The sequence below is a fragment of the Dama dama genome, chromosome 12 (genome assembly GCF_033118175.1).
Source record: "Dama dama isolate Ldn47 chromosome 12, ASM3311817v1, whole genome shotgun sequence".
NCBI lineage: Eukaryota > Metazoa > Chordata > Mammalia > Artiodactyla > Cervidae > Dama > Dama dama.
In genome coordinates, this window is record NC_083692.1 from 43,940,280 (window position 1) to 43,958,236 (window position 17,957).

At 35.7% G+C, this 17,957-nt stretch overlaps 1 protein-coding gene across 1 annotated transcript in view; it reads right to left on the reverse strand.

Moving 5' to 3' along the window:
* DMXL2 (Dmx like 2) overlaps window positions 1-17,957 on the reverse strand; it is a 172,530-nt gene that overhangs the window by 131,919 nt on the left and 22,654 nt on the right. Inside the window, exons 2-6 of the mRNA XM_061157154.1 lie at window positions 9,611-9,736; window positions 7,047-7,118; window positions 3,719-3,797; window positions 2,745-2,880; window positions 2,044-2,110 (exon numbers count right to left, since the gene is read on the reverse strand). Of these exons, the coding sequence (XP_061013137.1) occupies window positions 2,044-2,110; window positions 2,745-2,880; window positions 3,719-3,797; window positions 7,047-7,118; window positions 9,611-9,736 (480 nt within the window). The remainder of the gene's footprint in view (window positions 1-2,043; window positions 2,111-2,744; window positions 2,881-3,718; window positions 3,798-7,046; window positions 7,119-9,610; window positions 9,737-17,957) is intronic.

The following is a 17,957-nucleotide window of genomic DNA, read 5'->3' on the forward strand; positions in this document are numbered from 1 at the left end:
CATGACAGCTCACATAATACCTCATGCAAATACCTCCAAATATTCTTTGAAATAGTTATTTATTGGTTTACTGTTAAACCGCACACAACTGCAGTCTTTCTGCCTATGTTATGCAGTCTTCCTGTCTATAATGTCATCAACTATTGAGCAACTAATTACCTCTGTGCCAAATAATTATTCAACCACAAAACAGCTGAGTGTTCTACAACTAAAGATGAACTCTAAGAGCCTTGGGTGAATTCTGATGTTGTTGGAAAACCTACCCTTGCCTTGTGAAGTGTAATATGGAAATTTTAATTCCATACACAACTGAATACAATTAAATACATTGCATATGTTTAATTATCATTTTATACTTATGAAATACTACATAACTTTAAAGGAGCATTCATAGAATTAGGGGAAAAAAACTCTTAAAAATAAAAAAATGTGACAGTAGCAAAAAATTATATCAAAATTAAAGCTGAAAAAAAAAAAACCCGGAATTTAAACAAACAAAAAAACAATGGGGGGCCCACAGAAAATTAGAGGATCAATATAGAAGGATCCACATCTGAATAAGGGGAGATTCAGAATGAGAGAAAACAGAACATGAAAGGAAGGAGATAACACAAAAGGAATAATATAAAGCAATTCCCTGAACTGAACAACATGAGCTTTCAGACTGAATGGGTACATCAAATTACCTACACAAAAAGAGTCTTTATTCTTTATCCCTTATGTATATGTATTTATATGTAAATATTTATAGCTGACTGACCCACTCCACCACATCTTGACATTTCAGAACACCAGGATAAGGGGAAGATTCTTAAAACCTCTACAAGCTGGATGGAGCTGGGAGAGCAGGGTCTTAATGGCACTGTACCTCTCAAATAGCAACACTGGAAGCTGGAAGGCAACAGAACCATGACATTTAAAATTCTCAAGGAAAATCAGTTCCCACCAAATTCTATGCCCAATCGAATAAAGCATAACAGCAAAGATAGAATTGCTCAGACTTGAGAGGCCTCTAATGTGTTTTTTTCCCATTCATCTTTTCTCAGGAACCTACTAGAGGCTATCTCCATCAAAACAAGGAAAGAAGATAAATGATGCTAAGAAACAGAGAATTTAACAAAGGAGATGGGCAGAGAATCCCCTGAGGTTGGTAAAAGAAAATCCTGAACTGAGAGCTCTATATAAGACTCCAAGAGCAACTAAGTCAGACTGAGCAACTAAGCCAGAACAAAGAAAATACACATTTCCAGGATACCTTCTACTGGGAATGATACTGAGAGGAAATTCAAAGGACATCAGAGGTGTGAGGGATGAATTAGGTATACAGAAAACTAAACAAACAGTAAAACATAATAATTATTAACAACAAAGTAATTATTCCATGAAGAATCTTTTACATACTCTTAATAATGTGAATAATAAACACTGGGTTCCCCAAATATTATGAGACACTTAGAGCAGAAAGATAGGAGGAAGGGAAGTGAATACACATTAGTGTGGTTAAGAGGAGATGGCACTGGGGACATCAGCTAGAGAACTAGTCTCAGCCTCCATAGTAGTGAGGCCAGAGATGATACATAAAACCAAAAAGAAAAAAATAAAATAAACAATGGGAGCATAAGCAAGTTACTTAAGAATATAGAAAGAAGTATTTAAATATGCAATTTTACAAATCACTGCCTCTAGGACACAGGAATTAAGAGTGGGAAGAAGGGAGTGCATCTTTTCATTGCAAATCTAGTATTGTTTTACTTTTTAAATTATACATATATGCTATTTTTTAAACATAAAAATTATTTTTTAAAACCGTAAATTTTTGCAATGGTCAAATAAGAATAAAAATTATAGCCACTATTTCCCAAATGCCAACTGCCTATGGCAGACATACCAGATTTTTTACAAAGCTATCACCTATTCCTCAGGCCAGCTTTGTAATGTAGGATCCTTCCAACTTTACAGATAAAAAATCTGAAAATGAGAATGAGTGAGGAATATTTCTAACTCTTTTGTTTTTTCCTGTTTATTTATTGCTTGGTCGTTTACCTTTCCAGCAGTAGCAAAGTATTCACCATCAGGGGACCACTCCATCAAATGTACAGATACTGAGGTTCTAAAAAGACAAAGTTAAACAGTTAGCATTTTTAAAATCTAGAACACCTTTTATATATATATATATATATATAAATGGTCAAAATAAGATTTTTCATAACATCATCAAGAGTGTTTTCACCTCTCTAAAAATAAGTCTAAATGTTTCACTTCCCTAAAAATACAAATTACCTCATTAAAATTAACCCAAGGTTCACTTCAGGGATCCAAAGAATGCAATTAACATGCTTAAATGATATCACAACCTACATGTTCCACCAACATCTTAATGCAACATTTTAAAAACTGAGCTCATCACCTTCCCTGGCTAGCTGGATCCCTTCATATCATCTTTGTTGTCAATGGTACAGCCATCCTTTCACCACATCTTCCCTCTGCCTATCCCATCTATAGTTTATGCGTTAATGAATAATTCCTTTGTGTCAACCTTCTCAACCCAAGTCCTGAGGTTATTAACTATGAAAATATTTTCATCTTTTTTTTTAACAATCTATTGTAGCACAGATTAGAGGATGATGTTATAATGGGTTTTGGTTAGAAAAAGTCTATTTGCTAGGCTTCCAAGATCATTATGAAAGGGAACTTTGTATAGGAAGCAGTTTTTAAATTAATGAACAACAGAGTTAGACACTAACTTGCACTGCCAGATGCACTTCCAATCATTTAAAACAGGAAGAATTTTATCATTGATTTCTTCCTCCTCTTCCAGAATGTCATCTCGTGGAGGAGCCCACAACTGAAGAGAATCAGTTGCTGTCAACAATCTGTTATCTGAAAATTAAAGAATGTTCTGTAATAAGCAAGGATTATCTGGAGAAATATAGGCACATGAGGGCGTCTACTTCAGTCTATAAACTGTTCTGTGAAAAATAAGCAAAACTGTCTATGAAAAACACTTGTAGAGTATATCCACTTAAAAAGTTGCATGAATCCACTAGGTAAGAAAACTTGAGAGAAATCTAAGAAGAACCACCACCACCACAAAGCCTAGAGACATTGTCTATCAGGTAAAACCTACAAAAAAAAAAAAAAAAAAAAAAAAACACAGCAAAGTAGAATAGCAAAACAAACCCAAAAAAACTCTGATATATACAACACAGGATATTCTCTGACTGTAAGACATAACTAAAGATTAACAAAATTTGTTTTTCTACATAGACTATTAAAATTACCTTCATTAACTGTGAAAGTAAAAAGGGACAATAACCATTATTATTAGAAGTTTCTAACCTTTCAATATTAAAGACAATAATTTCTTGAAATACAAACAACAAAATGAGATAGGTTTTTTTAATCTTGTTTTATTCCTGATTTTATTTCTTAATAAATACAGTAAGAGTAAAGTGCAGCACATTAACTAATGAAACAAATCATCATTGTTTCTTGGAATAAAACATTCAAAAGTGGGGGGGGAAGCACAGAACTAATAGTAAATTAAGCACTATACAAAGCAGTGTATCTGAAAAAGAAAAAAGTACACTCATTCAGTAGCAAAAAAAAAGAATACTACTGATCATTTTCTTATTGTGGGAGGCTATATCACATTGTAATCATACACTTAAAACAAATTATTAACTTTCCATAATTTCTAAAGATAATTGCTAAATACCTTGAGGGTCCCATGCTAAATTGTATGTCACGGAACTCAAAAAAAACTGCCCAGTTTTAAGCCACTGACACTTGAGTTGCTGAAATATATAAAGAAAAAAAAGAAAAAGATAATGTTTTCAAAATAATATCCACAAACACTACCATATTATCATTTTCTTCAACTTAAGACTTTATGATCTGAAACAAAGATATAAATATTTCACTAATTATTTTCAAAATACTATTTTAAAAATCATTTACAGTGGTTCCACTTACTATTCTACCATATCAAGCTGTTTGCCACGCCCAGTCAAAGCATGTCTCCCAGGCTTCCTTCCTTGTCTATAAACACATTCTTATTCCTAGGGTATCCTTTCTTCTCTACCTGTACACTCCTACAGTTACATCGATATCTAGCTAAACCATTACCTCTCCAGTGAAGCCTCTTCTGACATTCTGGCAGCACTCAGAGCAGTTTTTACGTGCATTATACCACTGTAACAACCCACTCCAGAATTCATGACTGGAGAATCCCATGGACAGAGGGGCCTGGCGGGCTACAGTCCAGGGGGTAGCAAAGAGTCATACATAATGGAAGTGATTTTGCACACACGCACCATGATAACACTGATCAGGCTGAATTATCTGTTTATATGTCTGACTCTCCTATTACACTGTAACTCTTCAAGGGCAGGAATTATGCCATAATGAGCTTTGTGTACTGAGTGTGGTAATGACTAGTACACAGATGCTCAATAAACATTTGTAAAAACAAAACAAATGCACATTAGAATGAAGTACAAATTAACATAATCTTCTGGCATCAAAGTCTAAAATAAAACTAGATCTACCCTGATAGCTCAGTTGGTAAAGAATCCAGCTGCAATGTGCGAGACTTGGGTTCGATCCCTGGGTTGGGAAGATCCCTTGGAGAAGGAAAAGGCTACCCATTTCAGTATTCTGGCCTGGAGAATTCCATGTACAGTCCATGGGGTCGCAAAGAGTCAGAAATGACTAAGCGACTTTCACTTTTTCTTTCAACCTTCCAAAAAGTCAACAAATTTAAACTATGTAATACATAAAACCCACAAAGCTGACATATATTATATTTGAGTAATCTGCATCCTATATTTTCTTACTGTTTTCATTCTAAACTATAGAAAGAAGATTTAAAATTTAAAAGCCAAAGGCCTTTCACATGAAATATAGTAAAAAAAAGTTTAGCTATTTCTTTGCAGTAGACAAACTAAAATGTACTTTTGTGAAAGTATGATGCAACATAAAGCCATGTCAAGGCTTTTTATTAGGCAAGTTATATATTAATTGCTTGGCAAGTAATAATTTCATAAATGATAATATTCTCTCTACTTATAATACCTTAAAAATATTTTTAGCAATTAAATTCTTTATTCAAGATTTCATGACTCTCTAGAAGTGGAATTTTAAAATACAACTACAAAACATGAATTTCAGTATATAAAAATAATTTTATATTTTTTAATTAGGGGAAAGGTTATTTTTTAAACCCTATCTCTACTAACCCAACAAGTCACAAGAGTATTTTAAATACTACTCAACAGATCTATTTTAAAATAATAATTAAATCATTCCTAAAACTGGAGCTATCCCTAGTATTCTTTCCTTTAATATTTTCTCAGAGTGTAACCTGTGGACCAATTACAAAGCAAAAATTTTGGAAGTGCAATCTGGAATCTGAATTTTTTTCTTTTTTAATTTCTATTTTATATTGGAGTATAGTTATTTACCACAATGTGTTAATTTCAGGCGTACAGCAAAGTGAATCAGTTACACATATACATGTATTTTTTTCAGATCCCTTTCCATATAGGTTATCACAGAATATTGAGTAGAGCTCCCTATGCTACACAGTAGGTCCTTGTTGATCATCTATCTTATATAGATTAGTGTATATATGTTCATCTTAAACTCTTAATTTATACTTTCCCCCTATCTTTTCTCTGTGGTAACCATAAGTTTGTTTTTGAAGTTTGAGTCTCTTTCTGTTTTGTAAGTAAGTTCATTTGTATCATTTATTCACTTAATCTGAATTTTAAAATATGTACTCCAGATGACTCTTAAGTACTCAAAACTTTGATATGTATTTCATAACACTATTAGAGTGAAAAGACTGATATAATTTGTACTTCTGAAAAGAAATGTAATATTCACATACATACATTTAATGAAAAATATCAAAACCACTCATTTATTGCATTTAATAATATAATATTTTTTAATTACTGGTAAATATGTCAAGAAGTGACATCTTGGCACTCAGATTTCACACTGGCAGTTGAAAATATGTCTCAGATGGTGAAGTCCCAATGCATATAGTAATTTTAAATTTTTTAAAGCATTCTACCCATATTGGATTTTCTGAGTATTAAATAACATAAAATGTAATTCAGTACCCAGAGAGTAGAAGTAATGTTCCAGATACTGTTCTAAGTATTTGAGAGGCATCAGTGAGCAAAAGAAACAAAGCTCCCTACCCTCATGGAGCTTACATGGAGCTTACATTACTTACTAAATGGTAATCTAAATAAACAAGGTTAAGTGCTATGGGAAATAGGTTAAAAATAGAAGGACAGGCAGGTTAGAATGAAGGTGGGAGAAGCAAGTGGCAATTCTTAAAAGGACAGTCAAGGCACATCCCACTGAAATGGTACTACTGAACAAAAACTTAAAGGGTCTGTAAGAGCTGGCCCTGAAGCTATCTAGAGAAAGAAGGACATTCCAGACAAAAGAACAACCAATGTAAAGGCCCTAAGATGGGAGGGCAACTATCCAAAGAACACTGAAAATGCCACTATGGCTGGAGTGACCAGAGAGGACAAAAATAGGAGATGAGCTCTGAGAGGTAATAAATGGGTACCAATGAGGGGGCAAGACAAGGGGTGGAGGAAGAAGGACTGTGGTCCATTCTAAGAATTTTTGGCTTTCAATGTGAGAAATATGAAGCCATAAAAGAGTTTTTAGCAGAAAAGTGTCAAGATCTACTCTGCTAAGAGAAGAGGCAAGGGGTATAGATATTAGACAGAGACTAGTCTAGCTATCTAGATAAGAAATAATAAATAAGAGTTCAACTAGGGTAGATCCCAATTAACAAGGCAATCTCAATTAGGAATATTCTAGAAACCTGAGTTTCTAAAAGGCCTAGGGATATATTCCCAGTGAATGTAAAAGATCTTACAATAAATCACCAGACTAATTTCACACTGATATTCCAGCCCACCTTCAGCACCTGCTCCTAAGGAGCTCTTTAATGATGTCAACTGGATTCCAAACTCAATTATAAAACTTTTCTACTATCATTTAATACTTACACAATTTCTCTTATGAGAATTTATGCCCAAGGGCTCAAAAATACAAACAGCATTACCATATGAAGCTGCAATCTAAAAGAGAATAAACAAAGCATTAATATTTAAGGAAAAAAGAAAACAAAAATAACTTCCTTTTTACAATAATGTGTAAACTGATTACATGCAATCCAAACACAGTATTCATGGTTTTTTCTTTTCCATAAATATAACTGGAAAAGTCCTGGACTTAAGAATCTCTTCTCTGTTCAAAAATTCAGCAGGCTTTATTTCACATATCAAATATAAGGCTGACCTATTCAAAGAGATCATCTTTTCCTATAAAAATTTCATTTTTAAATACAGAAATAAATGTTACTAACAAAGATATATTTCAATGGTACATCTGTCAGAAACCTTATAGTCCAGTGAAAATATTATAAAAACCATGAGAAGTAGAAAAAGACATCAAAGAGCAACAGGTATTAAAAATATATCAAATAAATGACATGAACTATACCATCAAACAAACAAAAAAAATTACCAGTTGGGAACACCACGGAGAAGAAGGAATAGAAAAAATGGACTAGGCAGAAACCAGAGAGACATCCACTGCAACTAGAGGATAAGCAACTGATGTGGACATCTCCAATGAACTTAAGCCAAGGGTCTGGGGGCCAAGAAGACTTTGTTCCAGGTCACACACCTAAGAAGAAGACACACAAATTCCTCTTTCCCTAGGAGCTATCAGTGCCTGTTCTCTAGTTAACTCCTTGAAAGCCAGATCCCAGTTTATCCTCCTGTTGGCAAGAGAGAATCAACTGCAGGGAACAGACCAAAAACCCTCTCTTCTCACACCTCTGGGTCTATGAGTTAACCTATAAAGCTAAATTAGGTATTGGTTTTTAAGGTCAACCAAAAAGATCCACTCTTGATTTCAGGGCACTCTGATGCAAAAAAAAAAAAAAAAAAAAGTGATTTTAATTGTTATTTAATATCTAACACTCTTTTCAAGAAAAAGCTTTCCCTCCACAATGGTAGGAGGAGAGCTACTTAAAATGCCTGGCTAAGGTAACATTCAGGTCAAAGTGTTACGAACGATCACATTCAACATGTAGATGGATGAATGAATGAATGAATGAATGATTATCATGGCTTAATACAAAGTCATAAATTGAGAGTAATCATCACAAGGACTGGGGATAAAGAAAATTTTAAAAGATGGCAATAAAAGACAATGAATCAGGGATGTCCCAACTTGGTCTTCTTTACCTCCAACCAGGTTAGAAAAAGTAAAAACATGGTTATGGAAACCAAGGTCTTCTATATTAAAAAATTAAAAAAAAAAAACAAAAAAACTTTGCTCCCAGAGAATCTGCTTATTCTTATTATCACCAGCACATAAATAACTTTTTAAAACACATCTCTGACAACTATCATAACAGCTCTAGGCAGGTTTAAAGCTACCACACTTGGCACAGGGAGATAAGCAATGAAAAATTAATGAGAGAAATCTGACACTGAGTGTTTTCTAAAAAGTAAACAATACTTAAGGAGAACAAATGGGGGAAAAAATCAGAAAAGCAAGAAACAAGTATCAGAAAACACCAGGAAATTCAGTGTTTTATACTATGTCAGTTTTTTTTTCTTTTTACTGGATTGTCATATTATTCACACAAATATTAAAGCTTGATACAAACAAGAAGGTAGGACAATGTGGGTACCCAGCAGGTGGGCAGGGGTAGAAATGGTATAATAACTGTAATTTATTATTTGGCATAAATTTGCATTACTATGTAGCACCATAAATATTCTGATTAAACATTTACTTGATAAAATTTGTTATTACTCAGTAAATACAAATTCTAGAACTCTAAAACTATTACAGGAAAAATATCACTCTTATATTCTCAGAAACATTTAACTCTGCTACACAACACTGGCCTTAAAGAACTGCTAGAATATACAGCAAAAACACTATATTTACTTTACATATAATCAAAATTTGATGTATATCATGTTTGAAATTTAGGGGGAGAGCAACATATGATGAAATTTGAATAATATTAAAATAAATTATCTGTTCAACATCTGAATGAATGAGCTTCAATATTCTTCAAACAACAAGTAGTTTCATTAACACAAACTTTACAAAGCATCAGTTATATGACAAATATTATACTAGATGTTAACAACTTGCTACATTTCTTGATAAAAATCTGACATTATTGTAATCTGAGAGAGATAAGGTATGCTAGGTATAGAAGAGAAAAGTTTACTTTCCTCCTACTGGTGTAATAGCTGCCAGAATTATCAACTGGCAGAATACCAATAGGTACAGGAATGTGAAGCCTGCAGATCTTTTAAGACACTATATACAGGCAGAACAATTATAACTTATCAGCTTAACAGTTCTTCATAATTTGTATACAACCTATCATTACCCTTTCCTACTAATAGCCATCTAAGCAAGGTGTACTACATAATTAGAAATCGTAGGCAAGCCTTGTATAGAAGCCTAAGAATATTCTCTGAGATAGTTAAATATATTAAAAGATGATATTTAATAAAGTAAATAAATCCCTTACTCTTCCATGTTGGTTAGAACACTCCACACAGCTGACTTGGATGTTTCCATGCTTAGCACCAGGGATGATCTGCACACATTCAAAGTCACTTGCCAAAATAACAATATCACAGCCTGATCCATACGCCTAAAAGGAAAAGTTTCATATTATGTAACATATGTAACTTGGGAATTATTAGTTTATCTTAGTTTTTGTTACTATTGCAAAGGATACTGTGACGTATCTTACAAACATAGTTAATGTAATATTAAAAACATCAATTTCCAAATCAGAACATTAAAAGTCACACCAAATGCATGACACACCATACATTATCATTCAATAATTGCTACTAACAGGAAAAAGGGTTCTTCCAGGTCTTAAACATTAGAGCCTCCATACCTCATTAATCCTTTTGTTTGGAATTTCTCTCTGATGCTCATCTCAGAAATGAGAGGAGACCCTAAAGAATAAAACCTTCAAAAGAATAAAACCTTCATCTGAGAGTAATAAGGCATTGAAGGCTGCAATTGTGTTCCTAGTTTCAAACCAGGATTCAGGAAGATCAAGATAGAAATCAGATGCATTTTCCAACACAATTCCACATGACTTAAAGAGCTAGTTAAATAGGCATGAACCCCCGAGGCAGAATTACATGTACGACAGGCAAACACTAACCAAACTCAACTGCCTAAATAAATCCATGATGAAGCCTGCCTGCCCACTCCCCTCAAGCACAAAAGATAAAGAGAGGCACAGAGAGACACACAGATGGGGAGGAAACCAATTCAAAGTGGCAATACAACACACATATTTAAACAAAATAAAAAACAAACCAATATATAAAATGTGACAAATATTTGCTATGGAAAACAAAACACAAAGTTTCTGGAAAATTCCCTAGTTCAACAGAACTATACTGAGCAAAACCACATATTTCTTCCTATTGCCACACTTCTTGGTGTGTGCTATTCCTGTTTTGCAACTTTGTGAATTTTATGATGACACAAAGGGCAGAGGGTGGGGACATTTTTCTTTTTGTTCCAAATTCAACTTACAAGTAAATATTCAAAACACCTAACAAGATAATTCTCAAATTAAAAAGCACCATAAATATAAGGTTTATGAAGTGCTTTTTTTCTTCCCCCCACTATTTCTACAGCCTTAAGCAATATGGTCACATCCTGCAAAATACAGATATCCAGTAGCCAGGGCTGGCGTCTGTTAACATCTAAGCCAGTGAGGTCCACACACGGCTGTTAATCAAAGAGGGAACTGAAGGTAAAGAGCAGAGAGAAAGACAGACACATTTCTACCTGTTACCAAAACTTCCAATGGTACCAAAATCCTTCTCTAACTACTATAAACTATGTTCAACTCCTGTGTTTACTTGTACCAAAAAGTTTCCCAAATGGAAAAACAAACACAGAATTTTAAGCATAGGAAAATATGGGGGGAAAAAAATCACTCACAGGAGGAAATAACTACTTATACTCTCCCAGACAAGGCAGATTTGCTACACTATACATTCGAGAAAGCTAAGCTGATTGGTAATAGTCCAAGCAGAAAAGTCTTTACACTTCCATTATTAAAATAACAAAAATAATATTACCCTTAAACATTTCACAATTTCCAAAGTGCTCTATAGCATTACCTCAGCAAAGCAGACTGATGGTAAGAGCAAAACTTGACGGAGATGGAATCACCACAGGCAAGGTTTCCAGTGTGTGTTCTGCAGTACTACGTGACCTTAAGCAAGCTACCAAAGTTCTCTGAGCCTTTCCTTGTGGTAAAATGGAAGAAACAGTACTTACCTCATAGGATAACAGAATTAAAGTAGAAAATCTATTTACAGTGCTTAGCACACATCACTCATTACAGAAACAAAACCGTACATGATGTCCCAAGTTTGGGCTAGCAACTGGGAATACAAAAACCCAAGATGTGGTCCCAGTGAGTCTCACGGGGAGATCACCTAGTGAATCACCAATCACAATTAAAGGATGAACTGCCACAACAGAGAGAGAGGTGTTAAGTCACTCGCAGAAGACAAAAGGCATTCAATAAACATTAGGTCACTCCCTCTTTCACCTTTGCAACAAACCTGAAAGGAAGAGATTATCATTATATAAATAAAGATTCATTTATTTGCCCAAAATTATACAGTTATTAAGTGGAAGATTTTCAAATTCAGGTCCTTATAATTCTTATGTTCTTTTTCCCTACATGACATGTCAAAGAGACATGAAATAGTTCAGATAAGTCTTAGTACACCTGCTTCTCTGGAAGATGGGCCATCCCCAGCAACTGCTGCTCCAGACCTGGGCTCCTGCTGCTCAGTCACTGAAGAGGATTTTTACTTCTCCCTAGATGGCCGTAACTGCCTGACCTTTACTACAGGACATGTACCATGCTCCTGAGCAGTAGAGAATCTTGCCATCTTTCTGAACTGCAAGTTCCCAAACCTGGCTGCATCAAAACCACCTAGGGAACTTGTTAAACATACAAATTGCTTGGTCCCATCTAAGACTTACTAAATGAGAATCTTCATGGGTAAAAGAATTTGGCAATATCTATCAAAATTAAATACAACATACTCTTTGATTAGACAAGTCCCTATTTCACTATAAGCATACTTAAAAAGTTTGCCAAAATATATAGAGAAGGATATTCACTACTTCATTATTTAAAGCAACAAAAACTGAGAATAACCATACCCTCTATCAGTAGGGACCAGTATTTTGGTCATCTGATGTGAACAGCTGACTCATTGGAAAAGTCCCTAATTCTGGGAAAGACTGAGGGCAGACGGAGAAGAGGGCAACAGAGGATGAGACAGTTGGACAACATCACTGAAGCAACGGACATGAGCTGAGTTTGAGCAAACTCCGGGAGACGGTGAAGGACAGGGAAGCCTAGCATGCTGCAATCCATGGGGTTGCAAAGAGTTGGACATGACTGGGCGAGTGAACAACAACATCATCAGTAGAGAAGTGGTTAAATAAATTAATGAATATCCATAGAGTAGAATACTACACCATCACTAAAGTTTAGGGACCACTGGTTTAAAACAGCATCAAATCCTTTATCAAACTGGTAATTAACCACCATAACAGAACAATAATGTGTGGCACTAGGCTCCTGTGGAAACACACCTAGGTAATGCCTACTATTTTATATAATATCCATGGTTATGGCTAGAATGGAACCCATGAACTACTGCACACGAAGAGGTAGAAAAGTACAGAAGTTGGCTATTATAATTCTTTACCTTTCTCCAGAGTCTAAAGTACACAAAACCCCCAAGTATGCAAGGACAGAGGACTCATATCAGTCAGTACTGAATTACATGCATTCTAATTACATGAAGGCTCACAAGATTTTATATACATTTGTGTTTATCTGGTTGCTACTATACTGAAAGGTTCATCAGAGCAAGGATCAGGTTCTCGCTTACCACTGCAGTCCCAGCACCCAGCACATAAGCAGCCCTCAACAGATACAGATACCTGTGTAACAAATAAATGATTCAAAATCGTCCTAGTTTCTGGCTCCAGATGTCTATGTACCTGGAAAGTTGGTTAAAGAATATGGAGTTCAGACAGTTGATATAAACTAATAATTTGGCCAAGTTTATGATGGTATCTATACAAAGAAAGAGATATTTTGGCTCATCTTCCAATCTAATAGCATCATGGATTTAGAAGACCCACCAGAAGGGAATCCATCAAAGCCTTCCTTAATTATTTACCATTTACTGAATACCCTCTATGACCTGGCAGTCTGCTAGGGGCTTTATGAACATTATATTTTCACAGGCCCCCTTTCAAAGATGGAGAAACCAAGGACCCGAAAGGATAAGTGACTCTCCCAAGTTCACAGAGTGAGAATTCATTTGCGTCATAATAAAGCTCCTTCTCTTTCCACTGCATCACCCCAACTCTCTCCCATTAAGATGTCTTAAAGGCCTATGTACATCTTTGTAAAAAGTGAAAATTGCTTAGTCGTGTCCAACTCTTTGCAACCCCACGGACTGTATAGAATTCTCCAGTCCAGAATACTGGAGTAGGTAGCTTTTCCCTTCTCCAGGGGATCTTCCCAATCCAGGGATTGAACCCAGGTCTCCCGCATTGCAGGCAGATTCTTTACCAGCAGAGTCACAAGGGATTGCAATCCCAAGTATAATTTCCCACAGCACCTAGCTCGGACCACCAACTGAGAAGGTTTATACAAAATCTGTAATTACTCAAGAGATTTCCATTCTTTCAATTTTAGGTCAAATGCAATTTTTTCCATTCTTCTTTATCAGAATTCAGTTTTACCAGAGGAAGAATTTATAGTGCAGGAAGAAAATCAAGTACTCACTGGGACTACAAGCAAATACTAACACAAGTCCGGAGAGTACAGGCTGTGGGCTCCTTTGTACTACGTAAATAACTCTCTCTGACTTGGCCAAATATAAACTAGCTATCCACATGTGGGAGAGAGGTCACAGGATCATTACAGGGAAGCAGGAAAATGGACACTAAGCCCTTTCTGGAACAAATAGATATCCCTTAACTAAGTTCATCTTCCCTTGGGTTCCTGGGAGAACCATCCCTATGCCGTAGCACCATATACCAGTATGCATAACAGTATCACCTATAAAATATTTTATCCCTAAGTCAAGGATATGATTTGTCCAAACACACAGACGACATCCAAGAAAAGAGGAAGAACCTTAAAAAGCATCTTTTCCTTCTATTCATGTGGGAGTTTCTTTTATGGAAGGACTGAACCGTCCTTATGATGATAAAGAATAACTACTATAGCTAAGAGATAATTCTGTAACACAAGTTCTTAAGGCAATGAGGTGCTCTAAAAATATCAACCCTCACTTCTTTTAACCTTACTTTTGGAGACCAAATCCATCCTATGAGGAAAGAGAAAAGTAGTCTCCTCTTGGAGCACTGAAACTAACTTTCCAACCTGGCTGAAGTTTTCAGCCTGAGTCTAACGTGTGTGAGTCATAGTTTATCTGGAGAGGTCTCTGAAATCCTGCAAATAATATTTAAAGTCAAGTGAATGTGCTGGTTTTCCCGGGGTCCATAAATCTCCTTTGTCTGAAAGAATCTCTTCCTTAGACAAAGTATTATATTACCCCAGAATTATTACATGGAAGCTAAAACTTGTGTATTTGTTATTACCAAGATTCTATGTTTTTAGTTGTGATGCCCAAAATTTCATTAGGAGAGTCCTGTCAATTAGCTGAGGCTGAAAAAAGCAACTCTCTTCTACTTTATTAAAATGTTACACATGAGAAAAATGTAAGTCTCATTTTCTAATGCCATAAAATTCTCTGAATTAACACACTGTCATGATCATAACATACTGCTGCTTCCTCTGGAGGGTTCAGTGTCAACAATGATTAAGTGTATCTGAATAGGCATAACAGAGTCTTCTCTAACTTCAGTTTTACAGATGCTAATCGCTACGACTATGTTATTTTTAAAAATGCAAATAACTAAAATTCATATCTCAAACACAGTTCTAATTTCTCAGATTTCCCTTCAGTCTTAGATAAATTAAACTGTAAAGGAATGGGCTCTTAGCTGCCTGACTAGGAACTGAATGAACCCAGGCCCTCAGCAGTGAAAGGGCTTGGTACTAACCACTGGACCAGCAGGGGATTCCCAATTTTCTCTAAAATCTTACACAAACATGACCTTTACTAAAAGAAAACAGAGTACAAGTATATTAAACTGGCATTTTCTATGGAGCAGGTGAATGCTTTAACATCCTGGTAGTTACAGGGTCAAAGTTTAAGGTCACTGACAACTGCTGACAGATGGGTCTATATTTTAAAAAGAACAGCTACTAATCAACCAAGAGGCACTAAGCAAGTTGAAAGGTTTCACTGGTAAAGTGTTACCGTCTAATTAACAAGAAAACTCCACAAAGTGTTACTGTTAAACTACCACGTCTCCCTGAGAGTTCTGATTCACATAAATATAGGGCACCCATAGTTAAAAGCTAGAAAAATAAATACAAGAAAAAGCTGCCATTTATTGAAAGCCTGCTGGGTAACAAGTACTGTATGTACTTCAGTTCAGTTCAGTCGCTCAGTCGTGTCCGACTCTTTGCGATCCCAAGAAGCACAGCACACAGGTCTCCCTGTCCATCACAAACTCCCAGAGTTTACTCAAACTCATCTCCATCGAGTCGGTGATGCCATCCAGCCATCTCATCCTCTGTCGTCCCCTTCTCCTCCTGCCACCAATCCCTCCCAGCATCAGGGTCTTTTCCAATGAGTCAACTCTTCACATGAGGTGGCCAAAGTACTGAAGTTTCAGCTTTAGTATCAGTCCTTCCAAAACACCCAGGAATGATCTCCTTTAGGATGGACTGGTTGGATCTCCTTGCAGTCCAAGGGACTCTTAAGAGTCTTCTCCAACACTACAGTTCAAAAGCATCAATTCTTTGGCGCTCAGCTTTCTTTATAGTCCATCTCTCACATCCATACATGACTACTGGAAAAACCATAGCTTTGACTAGATGGACCTTTCTTGGCAAAGTAATATCTCTACTTTTTAATATGCTGTCTAGGTTGGTCATAACTTTTCTTCCAAGGAGTAAGTGTCTTTTAATTTCATGGCTGCAGTCACCATCTGCAGTGATTTTGGAGCCCCCCAAAAAATAAAGTCTGCCACTGTTTCCACTGTTTCTCCATCTATTTGCCTCATAGAGAATACTGAAGTAAAATACTACTTTTTAAAAACTTCTACATCTAAAGAAATAGAATGAATTTTTTGGACATTAAATTATTAGAAATAGAGAAACTAAGTACCCAATATTTTGCTTATTAATTTGTTCTTAATATGCTTTCCATGCAAAAGAATTTTAAAGTTAAGTATATTACACAGCAATATTAATATATAATGTTTATGACAACTTTCAATTATTTTGTAACTATTGGAGATTTCCAGAAAATCATTTAACCTAAATGGTGACATTCTGAGGGAAACAGTCCTGATAGTATTCATAAAAATATTTCCCAGCTAATATGATTAAATTATTAAATTGTAATTAAACTTCCAACCCTACAATATGATGGAAAGAGTACATTCCCAAAAATCTAGGGGTGCTAACACTGACTATAACAATGGAAAAATCATAGTCTCTCTGTACATGGTTCCTCAATCAGCCAAATGAAAGACTGTGACTAGATCACTTCTGAGACTCCTTTCACCTTTAAATTGTGATTCTGTTAAGTGTACACAAATGTGCTTCCCCGTAATCCAGTGTACACCATTTTACACAGAACCCTAGCTAAATGTTTTATACCTTATGACTCTTTCCCCTACTCAAAGCTGACAGGAGACAAGGATGGGTCCAGAATAATGACCAGTGGCTACCAGATGGAAAGGATGAGCTATGCCAAAGTCTAGTCTGAGGAATTTAAGCCAAAGAAACCAGAATCAGCAAGAATTGATCTGAAAAGTCATACATATTCACGGATAAGGCAGCCATTAAGACCCATGTGCACTTTGAAATTAGAATCACCAGTTTGAGAACCAGATGGATGAGATATCAAGAAATAAGAAAGAACTCATAAGAAAACATGTATCCAAACTCTCTAAGAAGGGGCAGTTTGATCTTACCAGTTTTTTAGTTCAAATCACTCTGAAGCTCAGTTGCCTTCCTTGATGATTCAATGTGTATACAGAAATAAACCTTGCTTTTACTTCAGTTCTTCTGTCCCTTGCCCTGACTGGAACCTCAACTGGTACAAAGACTGGGGCCATGCAGAGCAGGGCTTCAAGGAAAATGTGGAATTGTCCGTGATATTGCAGCAGTAGCAATGAGGATATGCTAGGACAGAAAGCTACCAAAAAAAAAAAAAAAAAAAATGTGTAACAAAGATACAGTTACTAAAGTAGTTATCTGTGATCCCTTGGAACCCAGAATATGTATCTGGAGAAAGGCTTTGGAGCACTAAATAGCCAAGCATACTCTTTTCACCTTTGAAGAATAAACAGCAAAAACCAATGAGCAAGAATATGGTGCACCTCTCACTCTCATACACCACTGCAGTATAAAAACATGTGACTTTTCTGGAAAAAATTGGTAATATGAATTAAGAGACTCTAAAGACATTTAAGTCCTTTGATTCTATTTCTAGGACTCTACCCTGAAAGACATTCAGACATGCAAACAAACATTACAACTAGTACCAAGATGTTTACTGCAGCATTATTTAAAGTCCAAAAAAAAAACAATGGGCTCTGTGATGACCTACAGGGGTCGGGTGGGGTGGGGAGGTAGGAAGGAGGCTCAGGAGGGACGGGACATACGCACACATATAGCTGATTCACGTTGCTGTGCATCA